This window comes from Euprymna scolopes, chromosome 5, assembly GCF_053919585.1.
Source record: "Euprymna scolopes isolate OS-2025 chromosome 5, ASM5391958v1, whole genome shotgun sequence".
Lineage (NCBI taxonomy): Eukaryota > Metazoa > Mollusca > Cephalopoda > Sepiida > Sepiolidae > Euprymna > Euprymna scolopes.
Genome location: NC_136486.1, coordinates 21,280,798 through 21,297,187, shown reverse-complemented (window position 1 = coordinate 21,297,187; position 16,390 = coordinate 21,280,798). Strand labels below are relative to the sequence as shown.

General features: G+C 41.2%; 2 protein-coding genes across 3 annotated transcripts in view; one reads left to right on the top strand and one right to left on the bottom strand.

The window, feature by feature from the left end:
- Positions 1–16,390, bottom strand: part of LOC145276733 (U1 small nuclear ribonucleoprotein A-like) — a 199,744-nt gene that overhangs the window by 15,792 nt on the left and 167,562 nt on the right. The window lies entirely within an intron of this gene.
- On the top strand, positions 9,257–10,024 carry LOC145276560 (uncharacterized). The gene has a single exon (XM_080127754.1). The coding sequence runs from the start codon at positions 9,257–9,259 to the stop codon at positions 10,022–10,024; it is 768 nt and encodes a 255-aa protein (XP_079983880.1).

Sequence of the window (16,390 nt, the reverse complement as noted above, 5' to 3'; positions counted from 1 at the left end):
GACTTCGCCAACGGGCTGCAAGGCGCCACTATATTTTCCAAGCTGGATCTGGTAAAGGCATATTATCACATACCAGTAGCAGAAGAAGCATTCACAAAACTGCACTGACCACACCATTCAACCTTTACGAGTTCCTACGGATGCCTTTTGGGCTTAGAAACGCCTGTCAAACCTTTTAACAGTTAATTGACAAAGTTTTCAGAGGTCTGCCATTCATATTCGCATATGTAGATGACGTTTTAATCGCCAGCAGAAACTTGGATGAACACAAGCAACACTTAGAACAAACCTTCCAAAGACTGTCACATTTCGGTCTGAAACTAAACACTGAAAAATACATTTTTGGCCATCAAGAAGTTAAATTTCTCGGACACTTAATTGACAAGGACGGAGTATCACCTCTACCCTAAAAAGCAAGTGCTGTTTCAAATTTCCCACAACCTACATCTGTCAGACAAGTACGCCGTTTTATAGGCATAATTAACTATTACAGACGTTTTTGCCTAACTGTTCAACGTTACTCACGCCATTAACGGATATGTTAAAGAACAGAACAAAAAAACAACAGTTAATTTTGGAGGGACCTGCATTACAGGCTTTCAAACAAGTGAAAACTGCTTTGGCGAATTCTACTAAACTAACATACATCCAAGATAACAATACAACAAAACTGATACTTACGACAGATGCATCTGAAATAGCAGTAGGAGCTGTCATTCATCAATTTCTAACACAATGACTCCTCGGCCATATATTTCACCCAGCATCAAACGACAAGTTTTCCAACAACAAGTTTTATTTTTGTAGGATAATTTACTTTTTATAGTTTTATTAGATTTAAAAAATAAAATTTGACTAAAATGTAAAAGTTCTATTTTTTTTCAATTTTTTTTTTTTAATAAACAGCCTTCATTAAAAAAAAAAAATAAAGTCCATTTTTTTTTTTAAACTTTTTTTTGTAAATACTTAAATCTTTGCTAGGTTTATTAAAAAAAAAAAATTAAGACTCTAAATACCCTTTTCACATAGTTATAAATTTCGAAAGGTATACACTAGCTGAAAAATTGGAGACTCCCGTAGCATCAGGATATGAAGCCTTCCAAGCTCTTGTGTGGCACATTGCCAAGAAGAACATCCCAAGGGGCTGTAGGAAGGAATACATAACTGGCTTGGATGAGAAAGTAAGACCATCTATGAAAATTATGTACAAGCATATAACAGAGACCCATTCGAAGAACTTACCACTGAGCTGGGCAACAAACTGTTGGCCTCTCTAACCGTAAGGAGTGATGGATGGAGACTGTTGCAGATCTGGACATGACCCACAATAGCAAAAATGCATGGAAAACAATAAAGAAGCTAAACAGCGAAAAAAAAAAAACGGACACTACAGCAGCAGTAGTCTCACAAAACCAAGTTGCTCACCAACTACTTATAAATGGGAAACCACTGCACAGAGAACGAGGTTACGCTAAACAGATGAAAGAGAAGATGGGCGAAGTCCACAAAGAGTCTGATGACATGTTCCCCCCATTTACTGAGGAGGAATTGAAGACTGGAATTAAACATCTCAAGTCTAGAAAGGCATCAGGACTCGATGGTATCTCAACAGAGATGATCCAGAATTTTGGGCCAAGATCTCGTGAATGGATCCTATCACTGTTCAACTCCTGTGCTGCTGGATACAACATTCCTAAGATCTGGCGACGGGCAAAAGTTATAGCTCTTCTTAAACCAGGGAAAGATTCCCAACTACCATCTAGCTATTGCCCTTTTTCCTTGTTGTGTGTACTGTACAAGTTGTATGAACGCCTCATTCTGGCCAGGATATCACCAATAGTTGAAAACCAGCTTACGGACGATCAGTCTGGGTTTAGGGAGGGGCGTTCATGTGTTGGTCAGGTTCTGAACTTGACTCAGTACATGGAGGATGGATATGAAAGAAAAAAAATCACAGGGGCTGTATTTATCGACCTCATGGCAGCCTATGACACCATCAACCACCGAGCACTTCTGCTGAAAGTTGGCCAGACCTTGAAGAACAGAAAAATGGTTTCCATTATAGAATCTCTTCTCCGGAATCGAAGATTCTTTGTCGAAATGGATGGTAGGCAGAGTCGGTTGAGGTCACAGAAGAATGGTCTGCCCCAGGGTTCTGTCTTGGCGCCGACTTTGTTTAACATCTATACAAATGACCTACCAGAATTTACAGACATCCGTAGATTCATCTATGCGGATGACACGTGTCTTGCGACACAAGACAAGAGCTTTGAAGCAATTGAGAAAAGAATCTCCAGTGCCTTAAAAACCCTAGCCTCCTACTATAAGAAATGGTTCCTCAATCCCAATCCTGGGAAAACAAAAGTTTGTAGTTTCTACCTTAACAACCACATAGCTAACAGGAAGCTAAAAACCCAATGGGAAGGTAAGGAGCTAGTAAATGAACCATATCCAGTCTACCTTGGCATCACATTGGACCGAACTCTCTCCTTCAAGACACACATAGACAAGCTCTGAAAGAAGATCATGCCTCGAATTAACTTAGTCAACATACTGGCTAACTCGAGTTGGGGAGCAGACCCACACACGCTAAGGACAACATCATTAGCCCTATGTTACTCCACGGCTGAATATGGCGCTGCAGTATGGTCTTGCTCAGCCCATGCTCACCGCATTGACGCAGATCTCCACAAAGCTTGCCGGATCATAACCGGAAACTTAAAAAGCACACCTTTACCAGTCCTATACCGATTAAGTGGCATACCACCACCTAAAGTCCGCCGGGATATAATTGCAAAAGTTGAGCGTACTAAACAACTCAAAGACCCCAGACACCCTCTCTATGGCTACTCGGAGGTGGCTAGACGACTTGTGTCCCGGCGAAGCTTTGTCACAGTGGAGGAACTACCGGACACTCCTACATCCTCTTATCGGCTGCAGATGTGAAGAGAGGTAGACCCTCAGTCTACAAATATAGCATTGCCAGAGCCCAGTGAAACCTTACCACCTGGCACACACCTGTCCCGTTCGGAGTGGGTCACTCTGAATAGGGCAAGGGCAAAAGTTGCAAAAATTGGCGACAACCTCCTCATGTGGGGTTACTCTACAACTGCTGAATGCCCCTGTGGTGCCCAAGTTCAGACCATCGAGCACATTTTAACATCTTGCCCAACTGCACGGACGAAGACCTCAGTGTTGGTAATGAAAGCACACGCCGCTGGTTGAAGAGATGGAGCGACAAGATATGATGACTACACAAGTTTTTCAGTCACGCTTCAAAAATGTATACACATGGTTTACAGAACCATGAGCAGTAAAGTAACGCATGGCGCTTTTCAGTGTTGATTTTCGTTTAAATTATTTATTTGTTTGGAAAAAAAAAAAGTTCTATTTTATAAAATATGTTGCTTTAATTCCAAAATTTTATTAAATTTATATTTTCAATATTTCATTTAAATTATGTTTACAAAACAGTTCAATTTCATAAAAATCCAATGTTGCTTTAATTCCAACATTTTCAATATTTCATTTAAATTATTTAATTGTTGGGGGTGGGGGAACCCCAATGTTGCTTTAATTCCAACATATTTTAATTGAATTTATAATTTCAATATTTCATTTAAATTATTTATTTGTTGGGGGTGGGGGAACCCCAATGTTGCTTTAATTCCGACATTTTTTAATTGAATTTATAATTTCAATATTTCATTTAAATTTATTTATTCGAGAAAAAAAAAAAACACACACACACACACACACAAACAAAAGTTATTTTGGGTTTGTATTACTGTACACAGATTCGAAAAAGTTGTCAAAAAACAAATATATAACAAATAAATGTTATCAAAGGCAAGATAAGTTACTTTTCTACCTAACTGGATATATTTTTTGTGTTTTTATTCAATGTTTATTCAGCTCGAAAAGCATACAGTGTTTACCGATGTATTGGAAAATTCAAAATGGCGCCCGATTCTCTCTTTAACACGGTAAGTTTCGGAAAGGGTGTTATAAATAAAAAATTGGATAAAATACTGTTAAAACTCGCTCAATAAATGTTACCGTGACATAGGTTGACATATATTCGGCGGGTTTTTAACAGTATTTTGTCTAGTTTTTTATTTATAACACCTTTTCTCAAACTTACAGTGTTAAAGAGGCAGTGAGGTGCCATCTTGAGTTTTCCAATACATCGGTAAACACTATGTTTTTCGAGCTGAATAAACATGTTACATTGAATAAAAACACAAAAATATATCCAGTTAGGTAGAAAAGTAACTTATCTTGCCTTTGATAAAATTTATTTGTTATATATTTGTTTTTTGACAACTTTTTCGAATCTATGTGTACAGTAATACAAACCCGTTATTTTTTTTATAAAAATTCAATGTTGTTTTAACTCAAAAATTGTTCTTGTTTGTTACTTATTTGCCAGTTGAATCCTTTTATTTATTTTTTTTTGATTTTTATTTTCTTGCGAAACTGAAATATTATTTAGTAACACATACTTAACAGGGAACCCCCTTAAAAGTCATTAAATTTATTTGTTTTCAAAAATTTTTTTAGTTTTTTTTCCTCCAGTTTTGCGGGCACCATTTTGTGTGTGTGTGGGGGGGGGATTATTACTTTAGAACAGTGGCTTTTTCTGCTACGTGGTAGGGGGAGGGGCAATCCCAGAAATGTGTTTCCGGTAGGCGGCAGTCTCAGTAGATTTGTTTATGGCTCGCGCGTAACAAAAATGGCCGCCGAAGAACAATGCATAATACAACTTTTTATATCTCGAGAACTACTTATTTCTGCAAAATTTCAATGCGATATTCGTATTCAGCATAATCAAAAACCTATAAAAGTCGTCATTTAAAAGAAAATTGTGGAGGTGGACCTAATCTGAAAATTTACCATTTTTTTTAATGTTTGAATTAATGTTCAAATTTTGTTCAAGTATTTGAATTATGATTGAAATACTGTTTTGCAAAAAGTTGTAATTTTAATATACTTGGGGTTATTTGTTGTAAATACTTTTTGTGATGATAAAAATTCCAACATGTAAAAACATGTATTTCTTCAAATAGAATAAAAGTTTGAATTGTTTTATAAGTTTTAATTTATTTGAATTTTTTCTTAAAAATATTAAAAATTCAATAAACATAAAAAACTAAGGAAAATTAAATTTTTCAAATGTGAAAACGGAAAAAAAAAAAACGAAATTAACTAAAAGTGGAAACAGAATCTGGTTTTCCAGGCAATTTGGGTATTTAGTTTTATTGGAGCATTCATTTTCTGTGTGGTTGGCCATAGGTAGCAACCTGTAATGTCTTGGGACAGGATCCTGGAGGTTGAGCAGTCCATGATTAGGAAAAAAAAAAGTTGTGGCCCTGCAACATACCACTTTGGCCTTTACCTCAACTAGACGGGAGGTCGGAGAGGCCTGATCCGATCAATTGGCTAGTCATACCAAGCCTTAACACTTACACTGGCAAATGTTAATTGCAACATAAAAAAAAAAAATGAAGTCTAAAGATAATACAATATCGTCTTACTCTTACTACAAATACAGGCAAGCCAAATAAGTGTTAGGTGGTGGCAAGGGTCAATCAATTGCTGAGATATAGCCACACAACTGTTCCTGTTCTGCCTAGAGTAACGTAGATTTATTAGCAGTTATCTCCCCTTCCTGGCCTCTCTAGTTCAGGGGTTTATTTCTGACTTAACACCGGCTACACAACCGGTGTTCATGGACAGTTTAGCTGTCTTGACAAACAACCACATGGGCTAGTTTCCATCCTTAAAACATGTAGACATTTTTGGGCATCTTCGGTAAGCAATATATTTTTTCATATTCCTAATTATAAAATCAATTAATGCAAGCATTATTTTTTTAGTATTATTTACTTTATTCGAATGAACTTTGTTTATCTTCTCACCACGTGTGGAACCCTTTAGAATTTGACTGTTACAGTTTCATTGCCTTTCTTTCAATCATGCCCAAATGATTTAGTTTCATAAGCTATTGAACTATCTAAGGCCTTTATAAATTCACACCTTCATTTTGTATCAACGTGTTCCTGAAACCATGTATTTTTTTTTATTCCTTTCAGTTTTACCTTTGTTGACGGACAATAAACCTGTAAAATACACCATGTCTCAGAGTCTTGCTTGTCGACAAGAGTTTATGCTAGCTGTTTAAGGGTCGCATACATTTCCACGAAATACACGCTTCTCAAAAACAGTATAGTAAAACGAAGACCCTTCCTTAATCATTGGATGTTTCATGGTCTACAACTGTAAGAACTACGAACGTTGCTCAAACAGTAGTGTCACACAGTTCGCTAAAAAAAAAAAAAAAATTTTTTTTTTCTTCTCTTTCATTCCTTTTCGTTTATCACCATCCACCTTATTATTATTATTATCTTTTGTACGATGGTAGACAATTTGTTAAACCGCTCAAAGAGCCATGCCTCCCGTCGCTCTCGGTCTTCCAGTAAGTCGTCTACAGCAGCCGCCGCGGCCATCACCCAGGCTAAGGTAGAAGCAGCCAAAACACGTCTTGCCTTCATCGGCAAGGAACAAAAAATAAAGATGGAGATAGAGAGACTACAGCACGGGAAGGAACTTGAGCTAAAAATGGAGTTGGAAAAACTGCAGCTCGAACGCGAAATGGCTGTGGCCATAGCTGAAGCAGAAGTTCTGAAGGAAGCTGCTGACGAGGCAAACGAACGGTCTAGCTGCAGCCATTCAAAACTCGACTGTATTCCTGTTGATCCTGACATGCGTGTCAGGGAATATTTAGCCGACCAAGCAAGTCAGCCGAAACAAGAGATGACTGCACCCCCGGCCACTTACGAATGAAATAGCTCAGGGATACCAATGTAGCCAGTTTGACCGTGGCGAACAGCTTACTCCCCTCAGACAAGGGAGCTCAGACGGATATACTCAAACAGACCCCCACCCCTGTTATCAGCTATCATTCCGTTAACTCGCATGTTGAAGACGTCAACCATTACCCCACCAACAACAGGGACACTTCTCAGTCTCAATATACCTCAGACCTCGTGAGATACTTCACCCGGCGTGAATTAATCACTACCGGACTACCAGCCTTTAACGACAGGCCCGAGGATTACATGTCATGGACATCTTGGCCTCTCACCCAGCGAGGAAATGGACCTTCTTGTAAGATGGCTCAGTAGAGAGTCAAGGGAACACGCTAAAAGACTGAGGTCAGCCCACCTGAACCATCCAGAGAGGACTCGTGAGAATATGGACGCGACTCGACGAATGTTATGGGGCCCCAGAAATAATAGAGGAAGCCCTCCTCAAACGAGTGGACGACTTCCCTAGACTGTCGAGCAACAATCTCCCCAGACTCCGGGAACTCGGCGATCTTGCTACTGAAATCTTGTCAGCTAAAGAAGATGGAAATCTTCCTAGTTTAGCTCTCCTTGACACTGCTCGAGGGCTTTGCCCCTTTGTAACAAAACTACCACCTTTCCTTCAAGACAGATGGCTATCTGTTGGTTCGGAGTATAAGGAGCGGCACTGAGTCACCTTTCAACATATTTACAAATTTTATCACACAGCAAGCCAGGGTCAGAAACGATCCCGGCTTCAAAGCCAGCCTGTCAATAGGCAGGTTTTCTTCACAGGAGAGCAGGCAAAGGATAGTATCGGTGAATAGGACTGAAGTGTCTCCCCCCCCCCAATGTTAAACACTATACACCGGCAAAACAGGGAAAATGATGACTTCACCCAGTACTGCCCATTGCACAAAAAGTTTCACCCTCTGTCGAAATGCCGTGCCTTCTGAGAGAAACCTTTGAGAGAGCGTGAGACCTTTCTAAAAAAACAGTGGCATTTGCTTCAAGTGTTGCTCATCCACAGCACACATGGCAAGATCTTGCAGAGCGAACATTCGCTGCAGCGAATGTGATAGCGAAGAACATAATACTGCCCTCCATCCAGGACCACTACCACGGACTGCCGTCATAAGATACATTGCAGAGAACGGCGGGGAGGACGATGTGCTAACAGCTAGGAGAGTGGTTTCGCAATGCACTCAAGTTTGCGGTGACAACCTCTCGGAAAAGTCATGCTCGAAGATATGCTTGGTCAAAGTTTACCCTGCCAACCAACCAAAGAAGGCAGCGAGGATGCATGTCCTCATTGACGAACAGAGCAACCGGTCACTAGTACATTCGGACTTTTTCGACACCTTCAAGAATGAGGGGCCCAGTTTCCCCTACTCCTTAAAAACATGTGCTGGGGTGATAAAGACTACGGGAAGAAGAGCGGCAGGCTTCTGGGTGGAATCCCTAGATGGAGAAAACAGTCTCCCACTTCCAAGCCTCATCGAATGCAACAAAATACCTAACGACAGATCCAGTATCCCGACTCCTGAGGCAGCCCTTCACCATCCTCATCTAAAGAAAATATCCCATCTCATCACTCCCGTGGAACCCAAAACCCCTGTAATGCTAATGTAATTTTAGGGTGCGACATTTTGAGAGTACATAAAGTACACAAACAGATAAGAGGCCCACATGATGCCCCATACGCTTAACGACTGGACCTAGGATGGGCCATAGTAGGCAATGTCTGTTTAGGCAGGTTTTACCCACCCACGACAATAAATACACTGCATACATTCGTATCCGATGGTGGGCGCCCTACTCTGTTTGAACCATGTCCCAATGATTTTACAGTAAGAGAGATCTACAGCGATAAGAAGCCACTCTCCAGATATGGAGGACTACCTGTTTCGGCGAACCAAAGACGACGAAAGGGTGGCACCCTCTATCGAAAATACTGCCTTTTTGCACATCATGGAACGAGGCACTAGGAAAGACAAAAATAACAGTTGGGTTGCTCCACTGCCGTTTAAATCCCCACAACGTCGTCTCCCACATAACCGAGCACTGGCGGAGAAACGACTTTCTTCACTAAAACGCAGCCTCGATAAAATACCAGAGATGCAGCGTCATTTCCTATCCTTCATGGAAAAGCTGTTGGAAAACGGCCATGCTGAAGTTGGCCCCCCCCCCACTCAACAAAGGGGAAGAATGTTGGTATCTGCCTATCTTTGATGTGTACCATCCCAAAAAACCTGGGAAAATTCGAGTGGTCTTCGACTCCAGCGCCAAACACGACGGAGTGTCCTTGAATGACGTTTTAATAAGTGGGCCCGACTTGAACAACACTAATTGGGGTCCTTACCCGCTTCCGGAAGGAAATCGTTGCCGTCACTGCTGATATCGAACAGATGTTCCACTGTTTTTTAGTGAAAAAAGAACACAGAAACTTCTTGAGGTTCCTCTGGTATCGTGACAACAACCCTACCAGAGAAATTATTGAGTATCGGATGATAGTGCACGTCTTTGGTAACAGCCCTTCCCCAGCTGTAGCTATCTATTGCCTCAGACAAGCAGTTAAAAAGGGTCAGCTCAACTATGATCCAGCAGTTGAAGAGTTGGTCAACCAGAACTTCTACATTGACGAAGGAGTCATGACGGCAATCCCAACTGAAGACCACGCGAACAACCTAAAGGACCTGGATTTGAGCAGTGATGAACTACCCATGCAGCGCAGCCTTGGTCTAGAGTGGCACCTTAAGACTGACACATTTACGTTCAAGGTACCGGCAATACAAAGGCCCTTTACACGCAGGGGCGTTTTATCAACCCTCTACAGTCTATACGACCCCTTGGGATTTGCTGCTCCTGTCACCATTCAAGGAAAATTTATCTTGAGAGAGCTGACCAATGAAAACAGTGATTGGGATTCACCTCTTCCTCAAGAAATGCATAGAACCTGGTCCTCATGGAGAGACTCATTGGAGGCACTAAACGAAATCCAGATCCCTAGGGCCTTCACAACCATACCGCCCTCAAGAGCAGCATGTAAAGAGCTACACATTTTTTCCGATGCATCAACCAAGGCCATCGCAGCGGTGGCCTACCTGAAGGTTACTGACAGCGACGGAAACAACCAAATCGGTTTTGTCATGGGGAAGGCCAAACTTGCTCCATGACCCGAACATTCAGTTCCCAGGCTAGAACTCTGCGCCGCTCTCCTGGCCACTGAACTGAGTGAGATAATCTCTTCTGAGATTGACATGCAACTCCAATCAACTACTTTCTATACGGACAGTAAAGTAGTCCTAGGCTATATACATAACGAGACCAGACGTTTTTATATGTATGTCAGCAACCTCGTATTGCATATACGGAAATCTTCACACCCCAATCAGTGGAGATACGTACACACTGACAAGAACCCTGCTGACTTAGGTACTCGCTCTGTACACGCATTACACCTCCAGAGAACTACTTGGCTGAACGGTCCCGACTTTCCCTTGTTAGGATGCAAGATCCACCCCGAAGAAACCAGATACGATATAATCAATCCTGGTACAGACTTTGAGGTCCATCCACAAGTGCTCACTCTAACCACATCTTCAGCAAGTCTGCGGTTTGGATCCCTACGTTTCGAGAGATTCTCTACTTGGCTGTCAATAACCAGAGCCTTAGCCAACCTTATACACATTGCCCACACCTTTCACCAATCCCAAGCTGCCACACATAACGTATGTAAGGGGTGACACTACTGTATGAAGACACGCACGGTGGACGAGCTCCTACAAGCCAAGAGCATCATCATCCGAGCAAGAGGAAACGTATGAAGAACTCTCGAGCATACGGAATAAGAGCAAGCCCCCAAAAGGAAGCCCACTCAAGAGTCTCAACCCGTTCATCGATAGTCATGGCCTACTGAGGATCGGAGGCCGTGCCGGCAAAGCCGACATTGAGACTGGAAGGAAACACCCTAGCATCATCCCGGGGAACATCATGTAGGATCATTGATCGTGGGCCACTATCACGAAAAACCAAACATCAGGGTCGCCTGTTGACAAAAGGAGCTATCCGTGCTGCAGGATTTTGGATGGTTGGTAGGAAGAGATGCGTAAGCTGACACATTTACCGCTGCATCACCTGTAGAAAACTCCGGAGTCCTACCCAGACACACAGCACCTGTCCCCCCTTCACCAACGTCGGTTTGTATGTATTTGGTCCTTGGGCCATTTCCTCGCGCCGAACAAGAGGCGGTCTAGCCAACAGCAAGTGGTGAGCAGTAATGTTCACATGTATGAGCACTCGGGGCATCCACATCGAAGTCATTGAATCACTGACCACTTCTAGTTTCATCAACGTGCTAAGGCACTTTTTTGCAATTCGTGGTCCTGCCAAACATATACGTTCTGATTGCGGAACCAATTTTGTGGGTGCTTGTAGGGAGTTGGGTATCGAATCAAATGGGGATAAAAACTGTCACCAAATATCTAACAGAGCAGGGCTGCGTCTGGTTATTTAACCCTCCTCATGCCCCACACATGGGAGGAGTTTGGGAGAGAATGGTTGGCATCACAAAAAGAATATTGGATGCTATGTTTTTGCAACACAAGCAAAAACTGACCCATGAGCTACTCACCACATTCTTAGCAGAGGTCACTTCAATAGTCAATGCCCGACCTCTAGTTCCTGTATCGACAGATCCTGACGAACCTTCCATACTCACATCAGCAACCCTCCTTACCCAGAAAGCAGGTTTTTCCTTTGAACACGAGAGTGGCCACGGATCCAAGGACATCATCAGAAGTCAATGGAAGTTCGTTCAACATCTAGTTGAGACCTTCTGGAGCAAGTGGAGAAAAGAATACCTCTCCTCTATCCAGACACGCACTAAGTGGAGAGCAGATCAACCCAACCTGGAACCAGGAAATGTAGTGCTGCTCAAGGACGACCAAGCTGCTAGAAATGAGTGACCCTTGGGACTGATTCCATGCGTGTTCCCAAGCGAGGACGGTCTAGTTAGGAAAGTGGAGGTTAAAATCTCCAGAAAAGACGGCATCAAACACCTCCTCAGACCCGTTACAAAGATCGTCTTTCTTTGCGCCAGGGATTAACGTTTTTATGACATCACTACGTCAGGCGGGGAGTGTTCTGCCTAGTGTAACATAGATTTATTAGCAGTTATCTCCCCTTCCCGGCCCCTCTAGTTCAGGGGTTTATTTCTGACTTAACACCGGCTACACAACCAGTGTTCATGGACAGTTTAGCTGTCTTGACAAACAACCACATGGGTTAGTTTCCATCCTTAAAACATTTAGACATTTTTGGGCATCTTCGGTAAGCAATATATTTTTTCATATTTCTAATTATAAAATTAATTAATGCAAGCATTATTTTTTAGTATTATTTACTTTATTCGAATGAACTTTGTTTATCTTCTCACCACGTGTGGAACCCTTTAGAATTTGAATGTTACAGTTTCATTGCCTTTCTTTCAATCATGCCCAAATGATTTAGTTTCATAAGCTATTGAACTATCTAAGGCCTTTATAAATTCACACCTTCATTTTGTATCAACGTGTTCCTGAAACCATGTATTTTTTTTATTCCTTTCAGTTTTACCTTTGTTGACGGACAATAAACCTGTAAAAAACACCATGTCTCAGAGTCTTGCTTGTCAACAAGAGTTTATGCTAACTGTTTAAGGGTCGCATACATTTCCACGAAATACACGCTTCTCAAAAACAGTATAGTTCCCTACCTAATGTTTCTATTAAACTGGGAAAATGAAACTAAAGGAGGAATCAGGAAGCGATGGCACAAACTCAACCGATTGAGTATATTTTTTGTATCCTTGGTGAGAAATTGGGCTCCAAGGAGAGTGGGGAGCAACAAAGATGAAAAACTAACCAACTATACATGGATCTAATAATTAAAGATCTCAGAAAAATCCAAAGACTTCACTCTGACGTTTCAGATGTCACCAGCTTGGACAGTGAGCAAGAATTCAATCTTGAACATATTGGTAAAGAAAAGTTCCCAAGGTTCATAGTTATTGAAACCTTGGAGGGAAAAAAGCGAACTGTCTCCATTTCTAATTGAAAAAGTATTAACTTAAAATAGCAATTCTAAAACAGTTAAAAGAATGAAAAATGGCAACTTACTTGTTACAGTAGACAATTACAAATGTAGGAGACTAAAAATTAGAGGACACCGGGGAGGAGTAATCTGCCCCTGCTCTAAGGTGGTTGGTTTTTCCCTTTGGTCATGGGCAGACGTGTTGCCTTTTCCCTCTCAAGAAGAGGAGAACCTTCGTTCCACCACAAGGTGAGCTCTGAGAACTTTTTCCGCCAGTCGGTGAGTCTTATCGAACTGTCGCTATTGTATTGTGTTCTTTTGTTGTTTAAAGGTCTGTCAGTGTATAATAAATGTGTAAACGTAATTGGGCAATTGTGTTTATTCATAATTTTTTTGTTTAGTCAAAACTAACACAAAGATGCAAAAAACTTCTTAGGAATGGAAAAATTCCATATTTATAAATGCAAGACTTTGCTCACAAAAGGTTAAACACTTCAAAAGGCGTCATAAGAAGCCATGAACTAACCATAGCTACGACAGAAGGAATCAAAAATGCTCTAAGAAAACACAGTAATTGGTCATGTCTGAATCAATATAAAAAGGAACGGTCAATCCATACCTACAACGACGTATATAGTAACATTTAATACTCCTAAAATTCCAAAAGAAGACAAAATTGGATATACAATTGAAAAAGTGGAACTATATATACCAGCCCCTCAGAGATGTTTTAAGTGCCAAAAATATGGGCACCATAGAGAAATTTGCAGAGGGCACAAAACATGTGGAAAATGTGGTCTAAAAGGTGCAATAGCAATGTTCATTAACAGTTGTACGAATTTCTCACCCCAACTAATTTCTCCTAATCCTGAAATAGCCTACAACACAGTTAAATTAAGGACAAGTAATATCTTAGCATTACCAAGTCAAGAATCCCACAAGTGTAATATTGAGTGTAGGGTAGATACAAAAATAAGAAAAACGTCAGTTTGCCCATCCTGGCCAGTCATAGATGCCAAAATCGAGGCAGATGCTCCATGTAGCATAGTAATAAACTGTACCAAGAGTAGCGGACAGTCTAAAGATTTCGCAGCATGCTTGTCGACTGCGGATGTGAGTGAAAAATGCCAAAAGACCAGCGAGAAAGATGAGTCAAAATTAGAAAATGAGAAAGTATTCATAGCAGCAGTCGAAGCTTCAGTTGAGAGTAAGTTAGCCCATAATCACGACGACAGATGCGATAATGAGTTTAGTGAAAGCAGTTGGGAAGGTAATGGTGAAAGGAAAGAAATTCATTTAGGTAGCGCAGGAGAGGTATGAGAATGTAACCTTGAGGCTACTGACGTTATTAATACTAATACTACTACTGCGGGTGACAATGCTATCATTTCTGCTGACAATGATAATAAAAGAGCAGCTGAGAGGTTGAAGTTTGTTAAGGAAGCAGACAAGGCTAAACTTTCCTGTGATGGAAAGAGGAAAATTGTCGAAATGAAAATTGTTAATAAAACTATATGTATCGGTGATAATATTCACAAAAGCAAATCGAGCAATATTAAGGCCACTGAGGCAAAATTTTTCCTGTGTTGTAAGGAAGGTTGGTGAGGTGAATGCCGTTCATAAGACTTTATGCATCGATGACGATGTTGAAAGGTCAAGCGACAATGACGATAGTAAGGAGGACAAGAGCAAAAACAGTCAGTTGCCACTCTAACTCAACGTTAGATGCAAAGTATATGCAGGAAACTTATGTGCACAAATAACTGTGCTGGACTTAAGACACGTCCAGTTGAAGAATTCCCCAAACAAGCAACGTAAAACTTTACGAAAGTCAAAAGCTTTAATGACAGCCGTCGCGAAACAGAAATACGATTTCGGCTGGCATGATCATTGCGACAGACCGGAAATGTTTGAACACACCCAGTCAGATGTAACCGCAAAGACAAAGGCTTTATACGTAAGCCATCTAAATTTTCATGAAATAGAAACACGAGTGCTCCTATTTAAAAAATTAGCGGGGGGAGGGGAGGATGTTATAGATGGCCACCTTAACGTTATACATTTTCTCTCTGTTCGCTAACAATAGGCTAAATATATTTGTTTTGAACTGAGCGAGAGTCCACTAATCCATTCTTCTGTTAAAACCTAATGTTAAAGTCCGTCTGAGGGAACAGAATGTGCAACCACATTTATTTCCTATTTACTTGTCTCCCCACGAGGGCAGTGTTGCACAAAAGATCGAGCTTTGATGTGGGGAGATCCAGCTCCCTAGTATGACACTATTGGTGTCATGAATGCATGCAGTGAGGTGCATATTGCGGTGAGAGGGGGTGTTTGACCGGACGGGATGGGGTGAAGGAGTGCAGAGAAATGCAAAACCTTAGCTAGGAAAATAGGACTAACCGCCGATATGTCATTATGAGCTTGTTAAAGGCAAAGCAGACGTTATATTGTCTCAAAAAGGAAGACAGATTTGGAATTATCTACATGTCAAAAGAGATGGTCTTGTTTTTCAAATAGAGGAAGAGAGGGCAGAAGAGGGGGTGTTGATGTCTGATTGGGACAAAACAGAAATGTCTATGGGATTTTGTCAGAAAGAGAAAAAACAAATAATTGTTTTTATCTCATTGTCTTTTTTATATCTTAACATGAAAGGTTGTTTTTAAAATCTGTTGAGAAGTATGAAGAGATCCAGAGATCCTTAGCTGATTAAGGCTGACAACTTAGAATGGGGGTCAAGGGTAAGGCTCACCGCCAAGCATTGTTCGACCTGGAATGACTAATCACTCCTAATTTGATAATAAGTAAAAACCTCAGAGGAAGAAAGAAAGAGTGTCTGTAACCACTCTGTGAAGGAGAGGTGGGGAAAAGGGATTGGATTTAGAAAAAGGAATTCTAAAAAGAGTAGAGTCGTAGCCAGCAAACTGATCGGCTGGGCTGGTCAAGCGCTCCCGATTTGGGAGCCCTCAGGGCCTGATGTTATGATGTTAACTAGCCTGTGTTAATGGGAAATCTGTGACTTTACTGGTCTGGTCTTACATCGTTTCACTGCTATAGTCAGTCACCTCAATTTAGACAGTAGCTGTTATGAAGTAATGAAATTAATAAATAGTTTGTTATTGCTATAAACCGGAATTCTGTTTGTTTGTGGTGAGGACTCTTCATTTTGCAGCAAGCCGCAAGGACCAGCGGAGTGATTGATGTACCCGGAGACTACCTACACAGGGTAGGAGATGATTCGATCGATAGGTAAAGCGCCCCACCATGAAAACACAATGGGTGAAGACGATCAACAGGCCAACTTGTAACGGGACAATGTACGATCGAAAGAACATCTGTCATATCAGGTGAAGTCCGACGAGGTTAAGGGCACCTGGTGTGATTGGTGCAGTGTTAACGAGCATCTCTCCCCCCCTCTCTGGCTTTCTTACTCTTTCTGTTTTCTCTCTCTGTGTCTCTATAAGAGAATA